This window comes from Lampris incognitus, chromosome 5 (genome assembly GCF_029633865.1).
Source record: "Lampris incognitus isolate fLamInc1 chromosome 5, fLamInc1.hap2, whole genome shotgun sequence".
In the NCBI taxonomy this organism is placed as follows: domain Eukaryota; kingdom Metazoa; phylum Chordata; class Actinopteri; order Lampriformes; family Lampridae; genus Lampris; species Lampris incognitus.
The window spans coordinates 52,669,910-52,694,795 of NC_079215.1; the positions used below are offsets into that span (position 1 = coordinate 52,669,910).

At 49.1% G+C, this 24,886-nt stretch overlaps 1 protein-coding gene across 1 annotated transcript in view; it reads left to right on the top strand.

Moving 5' to 3' along the window:
• Positions 1 to 1,388: 1,388 nt before the first annotated feature.
• Positions 1,389 to 24,886, top strand: part of LOC130113037 (ankyrin-2-like) — a 121,425-nt gene continuing 97,927 nt past the window's right edge. The window contains exons 1-3 of the mRNA XM_056280553.1: positions 1,389 to 1,514; positions 8,973 to 9,074; positions 22,559 to 22,657. Coding sequence (XP_056136528.1) covers positions 1,389 to 1,514; positions 8,973 to 9,074; positions 22,559 to 22,657 — 327 coding nt within the window. The remainder of the gene's footprint in view (positions 1,515 to 8,972; positions 9,075 to 22,558; positions 22,658 to 24,886) is intronic.

Here is a 24,886-nt window from a genome sequence, read left to right on the forward strand (position 1 = left end):
AGACCCGGGGTCCAGCCATTCATGTGGACGTCAATTTGACACGTGCCACCTACCTAAACATTGTTGCAGACCAGGTAGACCCCTTCATGTCAGTGGTGTTCCCTGTTGGCAGTGGCCTCTCTCAGCAGGATGGTGCTCCCTGCCACACTGCCACATTGTTCAGGAATGGTTTGAGGAACATGATGAAGTGTTCAAGGTGCTGCCCTGGCCTCCAAATTCTCCAGAGCTCAAGCCGACCGGGCATCTGTGGGATGTGCTGGACCGACAAGTCCGATCCACGGTGGCCCCACCTCACATCTTACAGGACTTGAAGGATCTGCAGTTAATGTTCTGGTGCCGGGTACTACAGGACACCTTCAGGGGTCTTGTGGAGTCCACGCCTCGGCGGGTCGGCACTATTTTGGTTGCAGGCGGGAAGACCAACAGCGTATCGGGCAGGTCCTTATAATGTTTTGACTCATCAGTTTATGAATGCATGGCATGCAGACACACACGCTCTCTAACACACATGCACATGTCTACACACACACACACACACACACACAGACGTATGCACACACACACAATACACAGATAAAATGTGTCTTTTTCTATAAACCTGCACACAAATACACACACAGATGACCAAACCCTTTTACAACTCCTGTTTAAATGGCTCAGATGTATATCTAGAGTTGAGGAATTGTGTGTGCGTGTGCGTGTGTACATACGCTTGTGTGCATGTGTGTCTTTATTTGCGTGTGTGTGTGGTTTTGTACGTGCCGTGTCTGTGTGTTTGTCACGCATTTGTGCGTGTGAGTCTGTGTTGTAAGAGGGGCCAGATGTGTTTTACACTCGCCATTCACCTCCCCTCCCAGCTTCCATCCCTCTGTCCTCACACCAGCACACACCACTGATTGGAGGATAGTGCCCGTGTGTGTGTGTGTGTGTGTGTGTGTGTGTGTGTGTGTGTGTGTGTGTCTGTGTGTGAGTGTGTGTGTAAAGGGGTGGGGTGTGCTTTGTGTATGAATGTTAAAATCCGTCAGCTGTCCTCTGAATTCATGAACAGAAGAGTAAGATGAGGAAAGAGGGAAAGATGACAACCGCAACCAGGAGATGAGGGCAGGACAGGACTTCCTGGTGATTTTGAGTCTTTTTTTCTTCTTCACAACACTGGTCCGCAGAGGCCTTCCTCGGGTGGATATTGAGCTAGAGTCCGCTGTACTGATCTCTCGGTGAACTGATGAGACAATACTTTGTTTTCGCTCTTGGTTTTCTTGTTTTAACCGTCAGGCGACGACTGGAGGTGATAGAGAGAGTATAGTAAGTCATAGAGAGAGAGAGAGAGAGAGAGAGAGAGAGAGAGAGAGAGAGCGAGCGAGGGGGGAGAGGGAGAGAGAGGTTGAACTATGGCCCACGCCGCGGCCCACCTGAAGAAAGCTCGCGAGTTCGAGCAGCCGCCGGAGCTCAGAGCCCTGCAGAAGGCCAGAGAGAGGAGGCGACGCCAGCGTGAGAGGGCTGAGCGCAAGCGGCAGGTAAAGCACACACATAATACCATCGGGGGGATGGGGGGGGGTACATACTCTTTCCACCCGTCATACCAATCACAGTGGAAAACGGACCCACGCTTTGGCTTCCTGGCGTGTTCGTAGGCCAGTGTGTGGATGATGAGGTCAGTGTCTGGGTGATGAGGTCAGTGTGTGGATGATGAGGTCAGTGTGGTGGATGATGAGGTCAGTGTGGTGGATGATGAGGTCAGTGTGTGGATGATGAGGTCAGTGTGTGGATGATGAGGTCAGTGTGTGGATGATGAGGTCAGTGTGGTGGATGATGAGGTCAGTGTGGTGGATGATGAGGTCAGTGTGGTGGATGATGAGGTCAGTGTGTGGATGATGAGGTCAGTGTGTGGATGATGAGGTCAGTGTGTGGATGATGAGGTCAGAGTGTGGATGATGAGGTCAGAGTGTGGATGATGAGTTCAGTGTGGTGGGTGATGAGGTCAGTGTGGTGGGTGATGAGGTCAGTGTGTGGAGGATGAGGTCAGTGTGTGGATGATGAGGTCAGTGCGTGGATGATGAGGTCAGTGTGGTGGATGATGAGGTCAGTGTGGTGGATGATGAGGTCAGTGTGTGGATGATGAGGTCAGTGTGTGGATGATGAGGTCAGTGTGTGGATGATGAGGTCAGTGTGTGGATGATGAGGTCAGAGTGTGGATGATGAGGTCAGTGTGTGGATGATGAGGTCAGTGTGGTGGGTGATGAGGTCAGTGTGTGAATGATGAGGTCAGTGTGTGGATGATGAGGTCAGTGTGTGGATGATGAGGTCAGAGTGTGGATGATGAGGTCAGTGTGTGGATGATGAGGTCAGTGTGGTGGGTGATGAGGTCAGTGTGTGGATGATGAGGTCAGTGTGGTGGGTGATGAGGTCAGTGTGTGAATGATGAGGTCAGTGTGTGGATGATGAGGTCAGTGTGTGGATGATGAGGACTGTACCTGCGTAGCGGGGTGACAGCTGTGACGTGGGAGGGGATTCTGTCAGCGTAACGAAGATACTGTATCCACACCGGATTACATGTCCTGTACCAATGAAGGGGTGCAGTTTACTGCCGAAAATGGGAGAGAGGAACATCCTTACCACATGTGACACAATAGCAGTGGTTAAGGGGAAGGAACGAGCATGACAAACACATGGAAATGGGGAGGTCCGCGGTGGTGTCCGCTACACCACCGCAGACCTCCCCTAAGCGTCGGCTTTGTGTCGATGCAGTTGCCCACCGGGGAGCGGGGTTCGCGCCCCGGTCTCGATTGGCCACTAAACTGGGAGAAAAATCAGAAATAAATTAAAAAAACAACAACAAATGGAAATGGAGAAGGGGTAGCCACTGAAGCATGCTATGAGTTGGCTAAGTTGGTTGTTTACTGGCAGTGTAGTGTGTGTGTGTGTGTGTGTGTGTGTGTGTTTGCTCCAGTGGTAAACTGGGACAGAATGCGTTGCAGAGTATAATCCACTCACCTTCATTACATGAAGAGGTTCATGTCGGTCTACCCAGGACCCCGTACAGATAGCGGGATTACAGCTGGTAGTTAATCGGTCCGAGCGCCGTATGGGCGGTACGCGGCACAGCCAGGCTGGGGGTGGGGTGGGGGGCGATGGGACGAAAGACTTGCACACACACAAACTGACAATGAGTCCACCAAAGCCCACCGCCGGATCAATATTGAGTCGGCATGCTGGGGGATACTCGGAGGGGGAGGTCAGCGTCCCCGTCTAGATCCCATCCAGATCTGGTCAATGAGCGGACCCAAGGCCAGCAGATGAGCAGACTGGGTGACAATCTTGGCACAAGCTAGTGCACATACACACACACAACTGCCTCTGTTGCATGTTGGGAGACCCTTCCTCTCATGACCTGACTTGAGCTTATACAAGGTGTGGGCCTTTTTAGTCACATTTGACACCTCGGATTTGAGAGCTGGAAGAATTCCAAGTCTAGGTTTCATCGTTCTGAGAAAACAAATCCATGAGCATGTTAACGTCCATCCACCCGTTAGCCAAACCGCTTATCCTGCTCTCAGGGTCGCGGGGGTGCTGGAGCCTATCCCAGCAGTCACTGGGCGGCAGGCGGGCAGACACCCTGGCCAGGCCACCAGGCCATCACACAGGGCCCACACACACATTCACACCTAGGGACAATTTAGTACAGCTGATTCACCTGACCTACATGTCTTGGGACTGTGGGGGGGGGGGGGGGGACTGGAGCACCTGGAGGAAACCCACGCAGACACGGGGAGAACATGCAAACTCCACACGGAGGACGACCCGGGATGACCCACCAAGGTTGGACTACCCCGGGGCTCGAACCCAGGACCTTCTAGCTGTGAGGCAACTGCGCCACCGTGCTGCCAGACATTCCTGATTGGGCAATGGCAGTGAGATGTAGCATATTATCACGTAAATTAAGATTTTTATTAATTTTATTTTCCCTGATCATTGCTGCCATAGGAATTTGGCAGTCTGTGTTATCTTCCGAACACGGTCACGTCCACAGTCTTTGGTTGGCTCGCAACATATACAGCTTGTGTTCAGGATCCGTGTGCAGATTGACACCATATACAAGGCGAGACCTTAACCAGGATATCGGCTTGTCCGCCAAATGCTTCAGCCACCTTGGCGGGTATGCTGTTACCTAAACGAGGTTCCCTCAACGTGTTTTACATACCCCCCGATGACAAACAATGCAACTGCATTAAATGTAACCTGATCTGGGGTCTGTCTGTGTTAAGGCTCATCTGCCGTCTTTGCCGCCGTGACGCTCGGCATTCCTAGAGAGCACTGCAGGCCACGCGGTCTCCGGGTCTCCCACCCAGACCCAGCTGCCGCACACCGCTCAGCGGGCGGACGCGGCAACGGGGTGGGAGACCAGCTGGAGAGAGGGTCTGCAGACCCGGTGGGGTAAAAATAGCCAGGGTGGGAGAGGCCTGAGCTGGCAGCGGGAGCAAAGTGTGTATGGTTGCAGTTGTTATTCTCACGGAGAGAGGGAGAGAGGGCAGGACAGGGCCTTCGGCGGGCTCGACTCACACACCCAGAGAACGCTACAGCCACCCCAGGTCGGATTTTGCCGGGGCAAAGGGAGATAAAGAGAAGTAAGGGAAGTGGACGGAGGCGGCGGGGAGGGTTTAACTGGTGGCAGGCAGAGGGACAACGTGAAAGACGGGCTGAATGTGTGCGTCTGAAAAGCTGATGCGTTGGCTGGACACAGCGTGGACAGGTGGAAAGATGGACTGCTCAGTGTGCATGCCTTATGAGAACGGGGGAGCGGTGTAAGGACTCGGCTGGCGGGGTGAGGAAACCTCAACGTCTCTGCTTTGGTGCGTCCCGGGCGTTGATAGGCAACAGGGAGGGGCCGCATTTTTAGGGTTGTGTCAAAAAACAAACAAAACTTGGTTGTGAACCATGGGTAACGCAGCGATGTGTAAGGCCTGCGGGTCGCATAACGCTGCAAAGACTTCTGGGAGTGATGTGGATTTAAACCAACAAACCGACTACTGTGGCGCGGCTGCCGATTCTGGATCTGAAGATGATGATGGACTGGTAAGAGCTGGGGAGAGAGAGAGAGAGAGAGAGAGAGAGAGAGAGAGAGAGAGAGAGAGAGAAATGCAAGAGGCTTTGCTTGTTGTAACAACTTTATTGACTTTAAAAAATGTTTGCAGTGAAAGTTCAAACATCATCTCTCAGGACTAGGTTGTTGTGTCGAGTTCTTCACCTCTAGGAAAGTCCTTGTGTGTGTTTGTGTGTGTGGGGTGACATCTTGTAAGGAGAGTTTCACCCTTGACCCCCAACACGCCACAGAGAGAGGTGGATTCTGCAGGCCTTCCTATGAACTGCAAGGCAGCGTCTCAAAGACCTGTCTCTGTCTTGACCTCACTGACACGGGGCGGCATGGCTCAGGAGGCAGAGCGGGTCGTCTAGTAATCAGAAGGTCGCCGGTTCGATTCCCGGCTCCGGCGGCGAGCGCATCAAAGTGTCCTTGAGTAAGACACCGAACCCTTAACTGCTCCCGATGAGCAGGTTGGTGCCTTGCATGGCAGTCTCGAACCCTAAACTGCTCCTGATGAGCAGGTTGGCGCCTTGCATGGTAGCCTCGAACCCTTAACTGCTCCCGATGAGCAGGCTGGCGCCTTGCATGGCAGCCTCGAACCCTTAACTGCTCCCAATGAGCAGGCTGGCACCTTGCATGATAGCCTCGAACCCTTAACTGCTCCTGATGAGCAGGTTGGTGCCTTGCATAGCAGCCTCGAACCCTTAACTGCTCCTGATGAGCAGGTTGGCGCCTCGCATGGCAGTCTCGAACCCTTAACTGCTCCTGATGAGCAGGTTGGTGCCTTGCATAGCAGCCTCGAACCCTTAACTGCTCCCGATGAGCAGGCTGGCGCCTTGCATGGCAGCCTTGAACCCTTAACTGCTCCCAATGAGCAGGCTGGCACCTTGCATGGTAGCCTCGAACCCTTAACTGCCTCCGATGAGCAGGCTGGCGCCTTGCATGGTAGCCTCGAACCCTTAACTGCTCCCGTTGAGCAGGCTGGCCCCTTGCATGGCAGCCTCAAACCCTTAACTGCTCCCAATGAGCAGGCTGGCACCTTGCATGGCAGCCTCGAACCCTTAACTGCTCCCGATGAGCAGGCTGGCGCCTTGCATGGTAGCCTCGAACCCTTAACTGCTTCCAATGAGCAGGCTGGCACCTTGCATGGCAGCCTCAAACCCTTAACTGCTCCCAATGAGCAGGCTGGCACCTTGCATGGCAGCCTCGAACCCTTAACTGCTCCCGATGAGCAGGCTGGCGCCTTGCATGGTAGCCTCGAACCCTTAACTGCTTCCAATGAGCAGGCTGGCACCTTGCATGGTAGCCTCAAACCCTTAACTGCTCCCGATGAGCAGGCTGGCACCTTGCATGGTAGCCTCAAACCCTTAACTGCTCCCGATGAGCAGGCTGGCGCCTTGCATGGTAGCCTCGAACCCTTAACTGCTTCCGTTGAGCAGGCTGGCCCCTTGCATGGCAGCCTCAAACCCTTAACTGCTCCCGATGAGCAGGCTGGCACCTTGCATGGTAGCCTCGAATCCTTAACTGCTCCCAATGAGCAGGCTGGCACCTTGCATGGCAGCCTCGAACCCTTAACTGCTCCCGATGAGCAGGCTGGCACCTTGCATGGTAGCCTCGAACCCTTAACTGCTCCCGATGAGCAGGCTGGCGCCTTGCATGGTAGCCTCGAACCCTTAATGGCTTCCGATGAGCAGGCTGGCACCTTGCATGGTAGCCTCGAACCCTTAACTGCTCCTGATGAGCAGGCTGGCGCCTTGCATTTAAGAAGAGGAGAACACACCGTGGCAACACAAACCCACTTCAATACGACAACTAGTCATCCTTTGTGCGTTCAGGATAACATTCACCTCGTATAACATGTGCTTGTAAGGTTAAAGCCTTGTAGCAATATGTCCGTTAACATCTCCACGGTCCATCATCACTCACCCCCCCCCCCCCCATTCCAAATTTTAGGTCGATATGTCTGTAAGGGGAGACAACATGTGGCATATACCAGTGACCCTATAAGCCCAGATATTTCCAGTCTGGACTGGGAGTAACGTTACAGTGAGCCGGTGGGGCAGACGCAGGTTGGCCTGAGGAATGTTTACAATATGGGATATAGGTCAGGGGCTCGGAGTGGTCGCTCTCCCGTTACATCCGCAGAGGAACAGGGCTCACATTTTAGGGGCGTCTGCTTGTGAAACATACAGGTGGTATATTCATAACCAGTGGCCTGCATACAGTGGTGCCATAAGTGGGTATAATGTTGTGACGATTCTAAGGGCGCCAGACCAGAGGGGGCGCCACAACGGTGCCCAATTTTTTTTTTTTAATACATTTCTTTCCCCTTATCCCACCCGATTACCCAATGGCATACGGCCAGATCTTGTCGAAGACCTCACTGATTCGCGATCCACAGGAAGGAGAGAGCCACAAGAAGGAGCCCACAGGTTGAGTCTGGGCTACGGCGGCATCAAATTCCTTTCTGTTGAGAGCATTTCATATGTAAATTTGTCAAAATAAGAAGATGGGTCCCGTATTGGAGAAGCTGTTGATGAGGGGGTTGCTGGGCAAGCTGGTAGCATGGGATGAAGGCAGAGGAAGGAAGGGGTTGAATGTTTAGAGAAGTCAGGAAAATAATCAAATAATTATTTGATTTATTAAGTAAATAAAGGGCGCTCAGTCGTATTCTTTATAGGGGCGCAAAATCCCTGGCGGCACCCCCTGCCTGCATACATAACTCTCTATGTAGGTAAAGGCCGGAGTGTGTGTGTGTGTGTGTGTGTGTGTGTGTGTGTGTGTGTGTGTCTGATCACCATCCACAGCAAAAGCAGATTTGTTTTTTTTCCCAGCATCTTTTAGCATTAGTTGACTCATATGGGCTGAAATAAGATGTTTGGAGCAATATTAGCTCACTGAGCTAAATCAGTGTTATCTCTCAGATGTGATGCAGAGAGTTTGTTTTTCTCTTCTGGAAGTGGGTCGCGACAGTAGCATCTAATTTATCCAGAATAAACATTACCAGTCTGTGCGAACGCCAACCCTGCTGTCACATCCACTGTGTTCCCCTTTCTGGCACGCTTTAAAGAGTCTAGATAGACTCTTTATAATCCTCCTTCTGGACATTTGTTTAAAATACAAGCTTGCCTACCAACACGGGGATCGCCGGTTCAAATCCCCGTGTTACCTCCGGCTTGGCCGGGCGTCCCTACAGACACAATTGGACCTGTGTGGGTGGGAAGCCGGATGTGGGTGTGTGTCCTGGTCGCTGCACTAGCGCCTCCTCTGGTCAGTCAGAGCACCTGTTTGGGAGGGCTGGGGGGCAAAGCGTGATCCTCCTATGCGCTACATCCCCCTGGTGAAACTCCTCCCTGGCTGGCGACTCCACATGTATGGGAGGAGGCATGTGGTAGTCTGCAGCCCTCCCCGGGTCAGCAGAGGGGGTGGAGCAGCGACCGGGACGGCTCGGAAGAGCGGGGTAATTGGGTACAATTGGGGAGAAAAATGGGGGGGGGGATTTTTGAAAAAATAAGACAATAAAAAAATACAAGTGTGCTTCTATACCTGTATACTACAGCCATACAGTTACACATATAGGTAGACAGCCATGGCTACACACATGCTACACACATACACACCACATGACATTCAGTGGGACGTGGCTACAGAGACGCTATGGCGGAGGGGACCTAAGTCCTGCAGGCTCTTGTCCAAGCGGTTCACCCGTACCTCGGACCGGATGGGGGTAAGGTGAAGAACGGGTCGTTCTTTGTGTGTTCATGGCTCGCTTTGCTGTTGAAGCGAGGCGGAGGACGGGAAGGCCAGTGGGAGGATGGGAGGCAGTGTGTGTGATACGGTTGAGTTTTTTTTTTCCTTGTATAGCTGAACTCTTTTCTCCCCCTCGTCTCCGCAGTCTGACAGTAACACCAGCTTCCTGCGGGCTGCCAGGGCCGGGAACATCGACAAAGTCCTGGAATTCCTGAAAGGTGGAGTGGACATCAGCACGTGTAACCAGGTAAGGACTGCATGATCAGTCCTCGACACGGTCTGGCCTCCCTCCTGTTGTCTCCTGGGGTGTGTGATTGTCATAGCTGCTTCTGTGTTTGTTTTAATTAATTAATTAATGGAACATTTTCATCCCGTGTGAGGAATAGTACGCCGCTGTGTTATGGAGCGCTACCATTACATCATTTTCAGCCCAGCAGTTTGGTTTTTAAAGCTTCTCCATCCTTGCAGATCACCTTATCCCAGCTCCCAGCATGATGACAAGCTGGGAAAAACTTCAACAGCATGCTCTAGACTAGATGTTGCAACAAAAAAAAGAAAAAGGAAAATTTCCGGGTGCATTTAAAACTTGGATTTCCGGGCGTCCGGATAACGTAGCGGTCTATTCCGTTGCCTACCAACATGGGGATCGTCAGACACAATTGGCCGTGGCTGTGGGAAGCTGGATGTGGGTATGTGTCCCGGTCGCTCGGGGTGCCTGTTCAGGGGGGAGGGGGAGGGGGCTGGGGGGAAGCGGGATCCTCCCACGCGCTACGTCCCCCTGGTGAAACTCCTCACTGTCAGGTGAAAAGAAGCGGCTGGCGACTCCACGTGTATCGGAGGAGGCATGTGGTACTCTGCAGCCCCTCCCCGGATCGACAGAGGGGGGGGGGGGGGGAGCAGCGACCGGGATGGCTCGGAAGAGTGGGGTACTTGGCCAAGTACAATTGGGGAGAAAAATCCCCAAATAAATAAATACAAACCCCCCCCCCCCCGTATTCGATTACTTGGTGTTGCCCACGTGGTTTCATTCGAGGTAGGATTTCACAGAAACACCGGTTTTTCATCAGCCTGCTTTTCGGGGGGTGGTTGGTTGGCTAGCAACGTGATCCAGCCGAGCTAACTACTGAACCGCTGCAAAGCGTCTGTTTCGCGGTGTCAGTGTTAGGAGTCCAGCCGGGATGTGATGATGCAATACAAGAGCAACGTCCAAGAACAAACTGAAGACATGGATGCCGTGCCATCGTGTTCACAACAAGGTTGCACAACAGTCGCACTTCACACCCTATGTAACCCTATGTGTCCTTGTTTGTCTCCTGTTGTTATTATCATTTGCACAAATTGTGATGACTGTCGATCAAGACGTGGATGAAGGCGATTCTGTTAGACTCTCAAGCAAGGATACGCCGGAGGACAACCGTGGCAGTTTCAGAAGACATTTCTGAGTGAGGCGCCTCTGTGGCGCGGGATTGGGATTGCACAGAAAACAGTACAGTAGTCCTGATCTCACAGTGGCACCCCATAGTCCTGGCTGGATTTGATGGTGATGTCTTTTCCCTAGGTCTTCCCTTGAAACAAAGTTCTGTTTAGAGTCCATCCATCCATCCATTATCCAAGCCACTTGTCCCAATCGGGGTCACACGATGCCGGAGCCTATCCCAGCAGTCACTGGGCAGCAGGCGGGGAGATACCCCGTACAGGCCTCCAGACCATCAGAGGGCCCACACATTAGGGACAGTTTAGTCCGTCCGATTCCCATGACTTACATGTCTCTGGACTGTGGGAGGAAACTCACCCAGAAAACATGCTAACGCCACACAGAGCACCACCCAAGTTGACCCCCAAGGTTGGACGACCCCGGGGTTCGAGCTCAGGACCTTTTTTTTTGCTGTGAGGCGACCATGCAAGCCACTGCGCCTCCATGCCGCCTATTTAGAGTTGTGCTGATTATTACATAAAGGGTGCCGCTCATCACCAACTACAAGTTCAGAGGCTCTTCTTGTTGCCCCGAAGAATAATGGCGCAGAGCCGACGCGGTTCTGTTGAAAATCCATGATCTCCCGTCCTGTCGTCTGAACTACAACCTCGTGTGAATTCTGCCAGGCTTAGTCAGTTTCATTATGCAGCTTCATTATGCAATGGGTTTATGTTTGCCATTATATGCACTTAACAATTGCTTTAGTTTAGTCATAAATCATAATTCAGAATTATTTTTTTTTTAGTCTCTTACATAACAAGAAAAGGGGTTTTGTCTCAGTGGATGCACCAAGGATCATCACAACACAAGGCCTGTAGTGCGACTTGGTAAAACTGACGTCTGTGTGCTCACACACACACACTTGTGTGCTGACTCACACAGATGCCCCTCTTGTGTCTTTTTTAAAACCAGCATTTGGGGGTTTCTTGTGTAATGCGTGGTAATGTTATTTGCTGACTCAACTTCCAGCTTAGGACGGACGGACAGCTGTCGGGCGGAGGACGAAATCTCTAATGGAGCTGACCCGTGGACACACTTTATTTAATTTATGCATTTTTACTTTAAAGCAGCGGAAAGAGCCTGACCTGTGTGTTTTATTGTGTGTGTTTGTGTGTGTGCAAGACTACATGTGAGCACACAGACATTGTTATATTTCCAAGTCACGTATTGAGCCAGACACGGGGAGAATGTGCAAACTCCACACAGAGGATGACCTGGGATGACCCCCAAGGTTGGACCGCCCTGGGGTTCGAACCCGGGGCCTTCTTGCTGTGAGGCGACTGCGGTAACCACTGCGCCGCCGTGCCACCCTGATTAATATATAGCTTTATATTATTCTCCATACATGTTCTCCCCGTGTCTGCGTGGGTTCCTCCCACAGTCCAAAGACATGCGGGTCAGGTAACTCGGCCGTACTAAATTGTCCCTAGGTGCGAGTGTGTGGGCCCTGTGATGGACAGGCGGCCTGTCCAGGGTGTCTCCCCACCTGCCGCCCAGTGACTGCTGGGATAGGCTCCAGCATCCCGCGACCCAAACTGGGATACGTGGCTTGGATAATGGATGGATGGATGGATGTATTGAGTCGGAGTGTGTAGATGATCCTTTGGTCCCCAGATTGAGACCAACCTGGGGGGCTGGGGTGGGCTATCCAGCAAACACGGGGGTAAAAGCAGGCATACACCCTTGATGGTGTTCACACGCCCAATAATCACGGTCAGATTAGCGTTTCCAGTTCATCTAACCTGCGTGTTTTTGGACGCAGAGCAAACAAGCTGCTGACTGACTATAACACGGAGCGATAGCGGGCCCAGAGTTGGCCCGTCTGAAAAGCGCTGTTCACCGAGGCCCGATCCGACACATGGCACACATACGTACCTTGTGGGGGGGTCGCCGTCACGGGAGCAGGTCTTGGCTGTCGGCTAATCTCGTTAGTCAAGCCCGGCGTCTGTGCGTGGTGGTTCTGCTGTGTCACCGCGGTGCCGCCCGCATCAGCCATGTCAGCGCATACCCACTCTGCCGCCCTGCCAGCATGACTACCAGCCACACCGCCAACACCACCCTGTTGGGGAGCGAGCGCCCTCCAATCCCAGCTGCCGTTTTCGCGCGCAAAGTTTCACTCTCTCTCTCTCTCTCGCCCTCGCTCTCTCGTACAGCTGTTGTCACCCCCACTCCCCCAGCACTCAGCTGCATTCCACTGGGGAGAGAAGGGGGTTCAAACGACTTCCCAGTGAAGCTTTATGCACCCCCCCCATTCCTTAGCCTATCTCTGTCTGTGTGATTTATGGTAGTCACAAGGTAGCTTAAGCAAGAAGGTGAGGTGGAAGAAGAGAGGGAGTTAAACTCTGTGAGGGCTGTGCGGTATGCATGTGTGTGTGTGTGTGTGTGTGTGTGTGTGTGTGTGTGTGTGTGTGTGTGTGTGTGTTCCCCTCATGCTCTGTTTTGTCTCCTTGCAGTTGCCCTTTTATGACTCACCAACCGTTTAATGGCAACTAACTATTTATATGCCTGCACCTCATTGGTTGGCAGACAGGAAGTGCCAGCTCCCAAGCTGATTCATCTGTGGCCCCCTACTACTTGTAGTCACGACCACGGCAGAGTCCTCCACGGGCCAACAACTCCAGCCCTGGCCCGGCCCTGGCCCGTGGGGGTTCAAGCCTTAGCCCGGCCCGAGCCCAACAAAGCCTGCAGTTTTTCAGCCCGAGCCCGACCCGAGACCGACACCAATATCCCTTTAAGCTCTCTCTGACCAGTGCTGGGGAGTAAAAGAATACATGTAACGGCGTTACGTATTAGGAATACTAAATATGAGTAACTGTACTCAAATACAGTTACAATTTAAATGTATGGTAATCAGAATACAGTTACATTCTTGAAATTAATGGATTACTTCATTTTTTTCTTTGGTGCCATTCTTATTTTAAGAGGATTGCGACACAAAATACAGTGAAAGTGATACCTAAATGTTAGTTAAACAGTAAATTCAGTAAAACAGTACGCTATATTTTCATCTTTGTCTGAGGTTTTTCATTCTAACAGCTATGGAAATAAAGAAAAGGACATGGAAAAGTTCTCTACTTTCTTTTTTTTTTACCAGATTTAAAAATCATAGATCTTTTGTGTTTACATATTCTTCTAGCCTTTATTAATACATATTTAAAGGGACTCAAATGCATTCAGCCAGTTGACACAATAGAAGAAAAAGAATAGTCTACTCAAGTAAGTAGTATTGTGTGAATGCTACATATACTGTTACACAAAATGTAAGAAAATATTAAAGTAATCCAAAGTATTCAGAATACGTTACTCACATTGAGTAATCTGACGGAATACGTTACAGATTACATTTCATGACATGTATTCTGTAATCTGTAGCGGAGTACATTTTAAAAGTAACCCTCCCTCCCAACACTGACTCTGACACACACTCTCTCGGATACAGGCAAACACGCACGCACACACATGCCAGTGTCAACTGTCACGTGTAACGCACGTGTACATGTGTACGTATGATATTTATAATATTTACAATATAATCAGTATAACTATTTCATACAGTGGCTTATGTGTGCTCTGCATGTATATGGGAAGTTAAATGAGCCCGGGCACGACCCAAGCCCGATCTATTATATTAAAAAAAAAAAAAAAGAAAAAAGGCCCGGCCCGGATTGAGTCAGCATATTGGGACCCATCAGAACCCGGCTGGCTTGCAGACCTCTGCACCACAGTGGGTTTTACTTTTGTTCTTTGAGAATGAAGCCAAGCTAGATTCAGTGCCAGTGATTTTTTTTAAGTGCACACACACACAAACACACACACACACACACATGCAACAGGAGAAGCTTGCCCTTCATATTTGCCGGTGGTCAGGTGATCACATCTGAGCCCTTGTCAGGTGATTAAAAATGCAAGTGACATTTACATATACAGTTTGTGTCGGCGCTGCCGCAAATGTCAGTGTGCGTCGGTGCCGTTGCTGAGGGTCGGTGTAAAACACAAGATCACATTCTTCTGGAGGGGTCACGGGGCGCAGAAACCAAACGGCTCACAGGGCTTCACCCTTGAACTTTAGCCGTTGACCGTCAGTCACTGCCCTCTCGCCAAGAGGAACGGGAACTCGGAAATGGGACGTGCAAATGACTTGTGCACCCCCCCCCCCACGCACACACAAATTCATATCAGTAACACGAAAAAAATGTTTGACGCTCGAAAAATTAGATGAGATCTGATGGGGGGGGATGTTGGGTTGAATCCCCTCCTCGGGGACCCGGTCTCGTTTTGGGGTCTTGAGCAACTCGGGGGGGGGTGTGTGTGCAGTACTATGGAAGATAAATAGATGAATCTGATCTTTGTTTAATTCTGAAGGACAGAGGTCTACCGGCAGATGATAGCAAAAACACACGAGTTTTGTTGCTCTCTCGGGTATGAGCCTCCTGGTTTGGCCGGGGCTTGGTGGTATCTGTTTAGCTGTCGTCCAGTACTCCATCAAACTTTATTTTCCATCTGTCTTTCTAATTCATGGTCGCAGATTTAAGGCCTTTCGATGACATCTTTATTTAAACTTGTCACGGCCACCATAAATATTTACATCATTTACGCAAGATCAGTTGTAACCATCATGTTTCCAATGACGATCGTCCTGAGGAGCATCATAAAGGCTGTTATCAAATGAAAGGACCCCACGGAGGCATGGCCGGATTAACCCACCAGAGGGGCCCCGGGGCACGCACATCCATTGCCCCCCCACCCCACCCCATCAGCTAGGCTACGGAAACAGCACTAAACATTGTTAAATGTAAAACTACTGCAGAGACTTTGTAGCTTGGGGCCCCCGCATCAGTGAAGACTAGCTTGGGCCCTGCATCAATGGAGACTAGCTTGGGCCCTGCATCAGTAGAGACTAGCTTGGGCCCTGCATCAATGAAAACTAGCTTGGGCCCTGCATCAATGGAGACTAGCTTGGGCCCTGCATCAGTGAAGACTAGCTTGGCCCCCGCATCAGTGGAGACTAGCTTGGGCCCTGCATCAATGGAGACTAGCTTGGGCCCTGCATCAATGGAGACTAGCTTGGGCCCTGCATCAATGGAGACTAGCTTGGGCCCTGCATCAGTGGAGACTAGCTTGGGCCCTGCATCGCAACACAGGGTTGGAACAAACTTCCCTTGTAGGGAATGACTGGGGATCCCTACAATACAAGAATAGAATACCCCTGACCTTTTAGGGCCCCTCGTGGTCTGGGCCCCCGGGGCACTCACCCGGCATGCCCGGTCTGTAATCCAGCCTTGCACGGAGGACCCCGCTATGTTGGGAAGCCCTATAGTTTTATCAGAATTTTTCCCCCTCATCTTCTTCTCAGTTGTATCCGGCCAATTATCCCACTCTTCTGAGCCGTCCTGGTCGCTGCTCCACCCCCTCTGCCGATCCGGGGAGGGCTGCAGACCACCACATGCCTCCTCTGATACATGTGGAGTCACCAGCCGCTTCTTTTCACCTGACAGTGAGGAGTTTCACCAGGGGGATGTAGCGCGTGGGAGGATCACGCTATTCCTCCCAGTTCCCCCTCCCCCCTGAACAGGCGCCCCGACTGACCAGAGGAGGCGCTAGTGCAGTGACCAGGACATATTCCTACATCCGGCTTCCCACCCACAGACACAGCCAATTGTGTCTGTAGGGACACCCGACCAAGCCAGAGGTAACACGGAGATTCGAACCGGCAACCCCCATGGTAGTAGGCAATGGAATAGACCGCTACGCTACCCAGACACCCATGGTCACAGATTTAAGGCCTTTCGATGACATCTTTATTCAAACTAGTCATAGCCATCATAAATAGTCAGATCCTGCTGCCCAATGACTGCTGGGATAGGCTCCAGCATCCCCACGATCCAGACAGCAGGACACGCGGTTTGGATAATGGATGGATGGATGGATAGACAAGGGCAGTTGTAGCCATCATATTTCCAATGACGATTGCCATGACGAATGTCATAACAGGTGTTATCAAATGAAAGGACCCAACATAGCCCCCCCCCCCCGCTATGTTGGGTTGCTCTGTAGTTTCATCAGATTGTTTTCCTTCGGTATGAAACCAGTCTAATCCGAACTCAGATGGGTGGGCAAATTTAAATTAAGACAATCTCCTCATGACTCTGAACGATCAACCATTTTACCATGACATACTGGTGTCTGCAGAATGGGTTCGTAAGAGTGTCCCCGTTGTAGCTCATTAAGTCTTCGGCCAAACTGACCAACATGACGCGACAGGCCCGGTCGGCCTCTACCATATAGCATGCCATCTGAGTTTTAATGGGATTTCAAGAGATCCCTCCTCTGTGATGTCATTTTTACCATCATCATCATCATACAGATATAGGAAAAGCTCAAACGATGAGTCAAAAGCAAAACGTTAGCAGTGCTCAGCATCAAACTTGCTGTCGAGAGAAGGGGGCGAATGCAGGGAGAGTCAAAGCGTCTTTCTAAGCGAGGGAGTCGGCCACACAGCCAATAGACCTGGGACTCTGCTGATAGACACGCCGAGTAGATACCCGGCATGCAGTCACCCGTATGAATCTGAAAATGCAATCTGGTTAATTGACAGTGGGATTTGAGTCATCTGCAGTGATTTAATCCCAAGATTAAACAAGAGCGTATGCTCCCGTCTGATCACTGAGTGCACATATAACATCCCGTCACTGTTTCTACTGACTTTATTTACCAAGTGGTGAACTTCAACACTTACGCGAGCATAGTACACCCTGTATCTTGAACAAGAGTGGTTTCCTTATGCTATGCAACCAGATGATCATGGTAAAAATGCTGTTTTACACCAAATCATTACAATTCTTCTGAGTTTTTGTCAGTTTGTTGCACATTTGCCAACACAGTCCTTACAAAAAATAGTACACTTGAAGTTTGTTTTATTAAGTAAGCTTAAGTAAACTTCAAGTTCAAGAATATGTACTAATAGTATACTAAGTATACTTAAGTATAATTTTGCTTAGTATATCTCTGCTAAGTACTTAAAAAGTAAACTGAAAGTATACTCACTGATTTTCCTTTAAGTATACTAATAGCACACTTGAATAAACTACTTTTGAAGCCAGTAATGTTAAGTGCTTTGCAAACATGCATTTGATTAATTTATTCTTGGTTCGTATTTGATTTCACGTCCATGTTTCTGCACAGTATGTGTTGCGGTGTTTGTCCGTGTCTTTATTTATTGCTCCGAAACAAGCTACGCTGCACCGCATATGCATTCTGATCCAAAAACTCCTCTTCATCGTTTCTATCATGTATTATTCAGCGACGCTGTCGGTGTGGAGCTACATACAGACATCATGGAGGGCGATACTCGGCGCAGTGCTGCCACTTGAGGTGTTTACACTTCAGAACTCACGAGCCAATCCTTAGAAAGCAGCAACACTGTGGCTCAGGCCAAAACCAGGAGCCAAGGCTGCAAGACCGTCCAAGACGAAACCCTGAATGAGAGAGACGGGGGGGGGGGGGGGAGTAAATGAGAGCTAAAGGAAGATAAACTGCCTCTCTCCGCCTCTGTTTGATGGGTTTTACACATCGATGAAGGGTCCCTGTGTTTACCAGACAGAGTTCGCATGAGAAATAAGATAAATGAAGTGTGGCAGAAATTATTAGCCACCTTATTATAACATTTTGTACATTTCTTTTGAATTTGTATTCATAATTTAACAGAAAAGAAAGGGGGGGGCACAGTTATCATCCCAACATAACAGATGCTACACAGAATACACTTTATTTGTCATTGTACATACATACAACACAATTTATTCTCTGCATTTAACCCATCCTATTGTGTGGGAGCAGTGGGCAGCTGCAGCGCCCGGGGACCAACTCCAGTTCTTCTTTCCATTGCCTTGCTCAGGGGCACAGGCAGGAGTATTAACCCTAACACGCATGTCTTTTTGATGGTGGGAGGAAACCGGAGCACCCGGAGGAAACCCGCGCAGACATGGGGAGAACATGCAAACCCCATACAAAAAGGACCTGGGACGGCCTGGGGTTCGAACCCACGACCTTCTTGCTGTGAGGCAACAGTGCTAACCACTGGGCCACCATGCCGCCCACAAATATTTCACATCAGATAAAGGAAAAGCCAAACTATAATGGGATTCTTTCACCCAGGGAACCGCCTGCACTACTCCCAGCATTACCAGCCAGCTTATAATGGTTATGTGTGTTTAGAAAACAAAAACAGGCAATCTTTCTCCCTTTTTTTTTGGGGTGGGGGGGGTTGGTCAAATGAGTCGCACGCTGCTTGAAAACAGGTGATCCTTGCATTGCAGGTGTTTATTTTGAGCAGTACAGCTCAGATCTCCATCTTATTCTCATTGCACCACACACACACACACACACACACACACACACACACACACACACACACACACACACACACACACACACACACACACACACACACACACACACACACACACACACACACACACACACACACACACACACACACACACACACACACACACACACACTACATCCTCGTCTCTCCCGTCTCCTTGGACAGAAAGGCCCGAGTTGCTCTGCTCTAATCTACCACCGTGCTAATCCCCGGTGAGTGATATTACCCCTTAATCTGTTCGCTTTTATTTCCCCTCGCCGCTAAATGTTTATCCCAAAATGACACTCGGGCTTAAAAAGGAAAAAGTCAATTTATTATCATGTAAAAAAAAAATATGAGACCATCGTCCCCCCCAAGTCGAGGTCATGGTGGCGGTGATAGCGATAATCTGTGTGTAGGTTAGCGTGTGTCCGTGCTGCCGCGTCCCCTGACAGGGAGGGCCGTGCACTGCCAGCAATGCCACGTTACGCTCTTCATCCATTAGTTAAATGAAGACAGGTGGTGCAACGGATACCGGCTCTTTCATTTACGGTTCGGATAGAAAAAAAGAAAGAAGAGAGATTTAGGCTCTGTGTGTGTGTGTGCGTGTGCCTCGCTGGTTTTGTTTGACTGTCACGGGATATGTGGGGGCTGCAATGTGAGTGAGACACTGTAATGAGATTGCGTAATTCCTGCAGTGTCAGGACGGCTATCATTTCAGAGATGTTCTTTCTGAGCTCTGCTGCCCATCACGGAGCCCACCGCAGGAGTCTCACAATGAGTTTGCAACAACTGGACAAGTGAGGACTGTCTGACGGCAAATCAGCAGCATTGGAAATAATGGACAGGCTGCAATGACCTGCAATAGAATAGAATAGAATAGACTGGAATAGAATAGAACAGACCGGAATAGAAAAGAACAGAATAGAACAGACCGGAATAGAAAAGAACAGAATAGACTGGAATAGAATAGAACAGACCGGAATAGAAAAGAACAGAATAGAACAGACCGGAATAGAAAAGAACAGAATAGACTGGAATAGAATAGAATAGAAAAGAACAGAATAGAATAGCCTGGAATAGAATAGAACAGAACAGAATAGAATGGGGTGTCCGGGTAGTGTAGCGGTCTATTCCGTTGCCTACCAACACAGGGATCTTCGGTTCGAATCCCCGTGTTACCTCTCCAGCTCGGTCGGGTGTCTCTACAGACACAGTTGGCCGTGTCTGCAGGAGGGAAGCTGGGTGTGGGTGTGTGTCCTGGTCGCTGCATTAGCGCCTCTCTGGTCGGCTGGGGCGCCTGTTCAAGGGGGGAGGGGGAACTGGGGGTTATAGCGTGCTCCTCCCACGTGCTACATCCCCCTGATGAAACTCCTCACTGTCAGGTGAAAAGCAGCGGCTGGTGACTCCACACTTATCGGAGACGTGTGGTAGTCTGCAGCCCTTCCCAGATCGGCAGAGGGGGTGGAGCAGCGACCGGGATGACTCAGAAGAGTGGGGTAATTGGCCAGGTACAATTGGGGAGAAAAATGGGGGGGGGGGGGATAGAATGTGAGAACTTCTCTTTTATGCCATGTCATCTTCATCTCAGTCTGTCTCATGTTCCATTCCACTCGTATTTAATCTCACCGGAGATGTAAGACTTGTCATCTTGCCGTGTCATCCCGAGTTTATTAAAGGCCTGAGGGTTTTCCAAGTTTAGGATTTAACTCTGTAAGCCCCCCCCCCCCAACACCCCCACCCACCAATACATACACGCACACATTACTTGATGTAGATGATGCAACGCACAGAAAGAGAGACGGTGTGTGTATTTGTGTCGAGAGACGGGTGTATATATGTATGTGGATAGGTGTGTGTGTGTGTGTCCATAAATATCGTTTCTGCTGCATGGTGCCATGTGCCAAGCTTTCCTTTTCAGATGATTACTTCAAATTCTATGCGGAGCGACACTTTGCCAACCATTGTGTTAACTTGAACACTTCCACCAAGTTCAAGGCTGGTAAAAGTCCAGCAGATAAATTTGTGTTTATCAAATGTTTAACTGGCACTGATTTGGACAGATCTCAAAGTATTATAGTAGTACTGCATAAGCGGGTCTTACGTGGTGGTGTGTCAGCATTCTTTTTCGGAGACGTTGTGTATCTTATTAATAGCGCTCTAGTTTCCAAGACACTGAAAAGATGCATACACAACTCCAAACCAGAAGCAACCGGCAGCGTCTGGAAGTGCCTTATTGGATGTGGTGATGGGTCTGATAATTTGATTGATTAGCTCCATACTTTCCCTTTTAAAGCTATGACCACACACACACACACACACACACACACACACACACACACACACACACACACACACACACACACACACACACACACACACACACACACACACACACACACACACACACACACACACACGCTGGCCTCTGAGGATTGCCCTCTTTTACTCTCGTTTCTGAAGGGCTGGTCCTCAACGGCCTATAAATATGAGAGTATCCATGTTTGTGTATGCCTATGTGTCCCACATACTCTCCTATGACTGTGCAGAAACACGACACCCCATGACTGTTTGGCATTTGGCGACACACCAAGTCCTGCGGGTGTACACATAATTTGTGTGTATGCACGAGAGAGAGAGTGTGTGTGTGTGTGCGTGTGTGTGTAACGGTGGGTGGATGGGTGGGTGGAGGGCAATGACAGAGATTTCAGGAGCGTAGCAGCTTCTGTCTTTACCTCTGTGCCAGGAGAAGCGCCCGGAGCCCGGAGACACAGCTCATGTGTTTTACCCGATAGACAGAGCCTGTGGGGGGCTGGGGCGGGGGAGGGAGGGCGGGGAACGAAGGAGGCTGCCAGCACCATATCCAGCAAAAACTGGATCTTAACCAGGGCTTCAACCGGGGAAGACGAGTACCTGGGGCTCATATCCAGGATTCCACCGTTTGTAGCTCCATGTGAGAGTTTGAGAGACAGAAAAGAGGGCGGAAAGGAAGGAAAATAACGTAGAGAAAGAGAGTAAGAGACGGATATTAGGTTTGGAAAAAGAGAACAGCGGACCCGAGCTTTAGAAGAGGGGAGAGAATTTTGCATCTCCAGTTGTCACGTTTCAGCTGGACTTTGCTCAGGATGGAAGAAGAGGAAGATGAGGTAAAATGCTCTGCTCTGTGTGTTTTAGGCTTTGGATAGTGCCGTAGTAGTCACATCCCACTTTTTCATATCTAGGTTGCATGTAGCTGATGTCATTTTCCATATTGCAAAATGTGTATTATTATGCTGAACCATGCACTCTTCCTCTTCTTGGTGGCAGCTCTGCAGCTCTGCTGGATAGACCATAGGCCCTTGCTGTAATGCTGGCATTGATTCCCAAATTCCAGCCGCACTTGATTCATGCTCATCGCCGAATCTTGTCTTACTTTAAGGACAAAGTGTCTTCTGTAGATAACACAGGGGACTTATTAGGCTCTTCGGCTTAGTGACACTGCAGTGTTTGAGAATATGAGCTGCGTTGTCCAAAGTTTTAAAGCAGCTCTTTGCATTTATTATCTGCTACTCTATACTACAAGCACATAGCCTTGTTAGCATTTCACACATAGTGTTGAGTAGGGCTGTGTATGAGAGTTGTGTACACATTTGGCAAAATAAACAACACTGTCTTTTGTCTGTCAACTAATAAAATGGAGAAAAAAAGTTTTGCAAAAACATTAGAAAGTCTTTTTAATCAAATTTCCCCTCCAGGGCTCACTAAAAAAAATTGTCCACTGGCAAGCTCTGTAACACAGGTCTGCTGCTGGATGCTCTTAAAACCTCCTATGCAGAGGTCTTAGACCTGGTCAGCCGTAAAGTGAATTAAATGCCAAATCCAGTTCCTTATTTCGATGTCTGCTTTTCAACAGAATGGCCTGAACGCACTGCATCTGGCAGCAAAGGAGGGCCATGAGGATTTGGTTGAGGAGCTGCTGGAGAGAGGCGCACCGGTTGACTCAGCCACCAAGGTACAAATGTTCCTTGCGCTTTCTTTAAATTGCATGTGTTAAAATAGCCCCTGGTATTTATTGCAGTTTACTAGAACTGGAAAAATAGAATCCATTACAGGAAATAAAAGTCACTGATGTTTACTCAAACAAGACAACGCCCACTGATGGCCTCCCTACCTTTGCTCTTTAGCAGAGCATGAGGGATTGAGGTTTACCAGGAAAGAGAGGAAGAGTGAGAAGGGAGGAAAATAAGGTAGGGGGGGGGGCGTGCCGGGACAGAGTGTGAATGAAAAGGAGATCTGCAGCAGTGCTTCACACTGCCCCATGAAACCCAATCTAACAGGAGAGTGGTGATACTCGTTAGTGTGAATTCAGAGAGAGAAAGGGGACTTGTGATCTAAAAGTAAATCCATAATGGGTTATGTAAACTACTTCAAGTTATAATCCTGAAGGTTAAGCCCACTGAGGCAAATTCGTAATTTGTGATAATGTGCTATACAAATACAACTGCCTTCATTTAAATTGACTCAAGATTGAGGTTACAAGCTTATAGACATCCTAAAGATGTCCTTTTTGATCCTGTCTGTCTCATCTAGGACATTAGGTAATCCACGAGTATTTAAATCGTGAATGTTTTTGTACTTGCTGATTTTGTCTGGTAGGACTTTCCTGTGAAAAATGATGCAGCTTCATAGCATTTTACATCTTCACCACAGCAGCCAAAAGTGAAAGAATAGGGCAGGTAGCAGAAGGAACAAGCTAAGTTATTGTGGCTAACAAGAAAATATAGCAGACCAAGCTTGTAGAAGACCTTCATCAACAGATACTAAATCATCAATAACTAGAACTCAGGTTCAGTCTTATTTTTATGTTTGCCGGCTGGGCAGCACTGGCGGCAACTCTCGTTCTGAACGAATCTCTAGGATTGGGAGTGTTCAACCCATCGTTATAAATCTATAGAGGCAACATGTCATCTCTATGGAATCCCTATCCCAGAATGGTGCCATAGTGGCAGCCATCTCACCTGAGTCCTGTTCTAACTAAACTTGCTGTAATTGGAAACTATGGAGAAAAAGGCTTATGTTGTATTAATCCTAATATTTTTCTACCAATGTATTAGTAGGGTTTTTTATTCAAAGTCATGTATGTGAGGTAATTGTGCTGGTCTAGAATGAACAAAATTGGTAGAATTTCAATTGTAATCACACCAAGTGAACAAATCGTGCTTTCAGTCATAAAGATAATCTCATTAAATTGTTTATGATTGTATATTTTTACTGCATAAAATTACATTTTTCATGTGTGCCTGAGCTTAATATGGAAGAACTGTCTTTGATATTATGAGGGGTGAATACTACATTAACAATATTTTTTATGTAGAAAAAACTATTGGAAATATTGGAATACTGTGGAAATCCTAATTGACAATAGCAGCTAATCAGAAGCAAACTACTACTACTATTACTACTACTACTACCACCGGCACCCTGCTGGCCAACAGTAGCAGTGGTGGTCGCTGGTAACCCAGGCCTCGACCGATCCGGTGCGGAAATCTGATTTATGATCCGCATATTTGATTTGGCAGAGGTTTAATGTTGGACGCCCTTCCTGATGCAACCCTCCCCATTTATCCGGGCTTGGGACCAGCACTAAGAATACACTGGCTTGTGCATCCTCAGTGGCTGGGTTAGAATCAGAAACAAACAATCACACTTAATAATGCACACAAATAGAAATATGGCCCGGATAAGAGGAAAGTATTATTTACTGTTAAATACCAGTCTTCATATGCACCATCATGTGACCACATCAAAGAATTGAAGGGAACTTGACTTGAATTACACAAATTCAAGTCCCATCTATGACAGACTAAATATGGATTACTTTACCTTATCAGTACATGGAGTAGTGTCCGTTTGCTGTATAGAAAGGAAATTCATGCAAAGGCATGAGGTAAGATGGTAACAACTGGTGTTAATAAGTGATGAATGACTGCAGGATTCAAAGCGGCTAATTTTGGGTTAGCTAGTTATATGTGGTAAATACATGTTAACATTGCACGTTACATTTCATATTGTAACGTGCATGGATAAGTAGACACGTTGGTCCTTGACTAACGGGTCGGACTCTTTAGTCGACTGGTTAACGTTGTCGCTTGCGGTGCAGGAGATACGGGTTCGCGTCCCGGTTGTGGCGACGGTATCTCGGACTGCCCCCCGAATTCGCTACATTGGTGTCAGAAGTGGG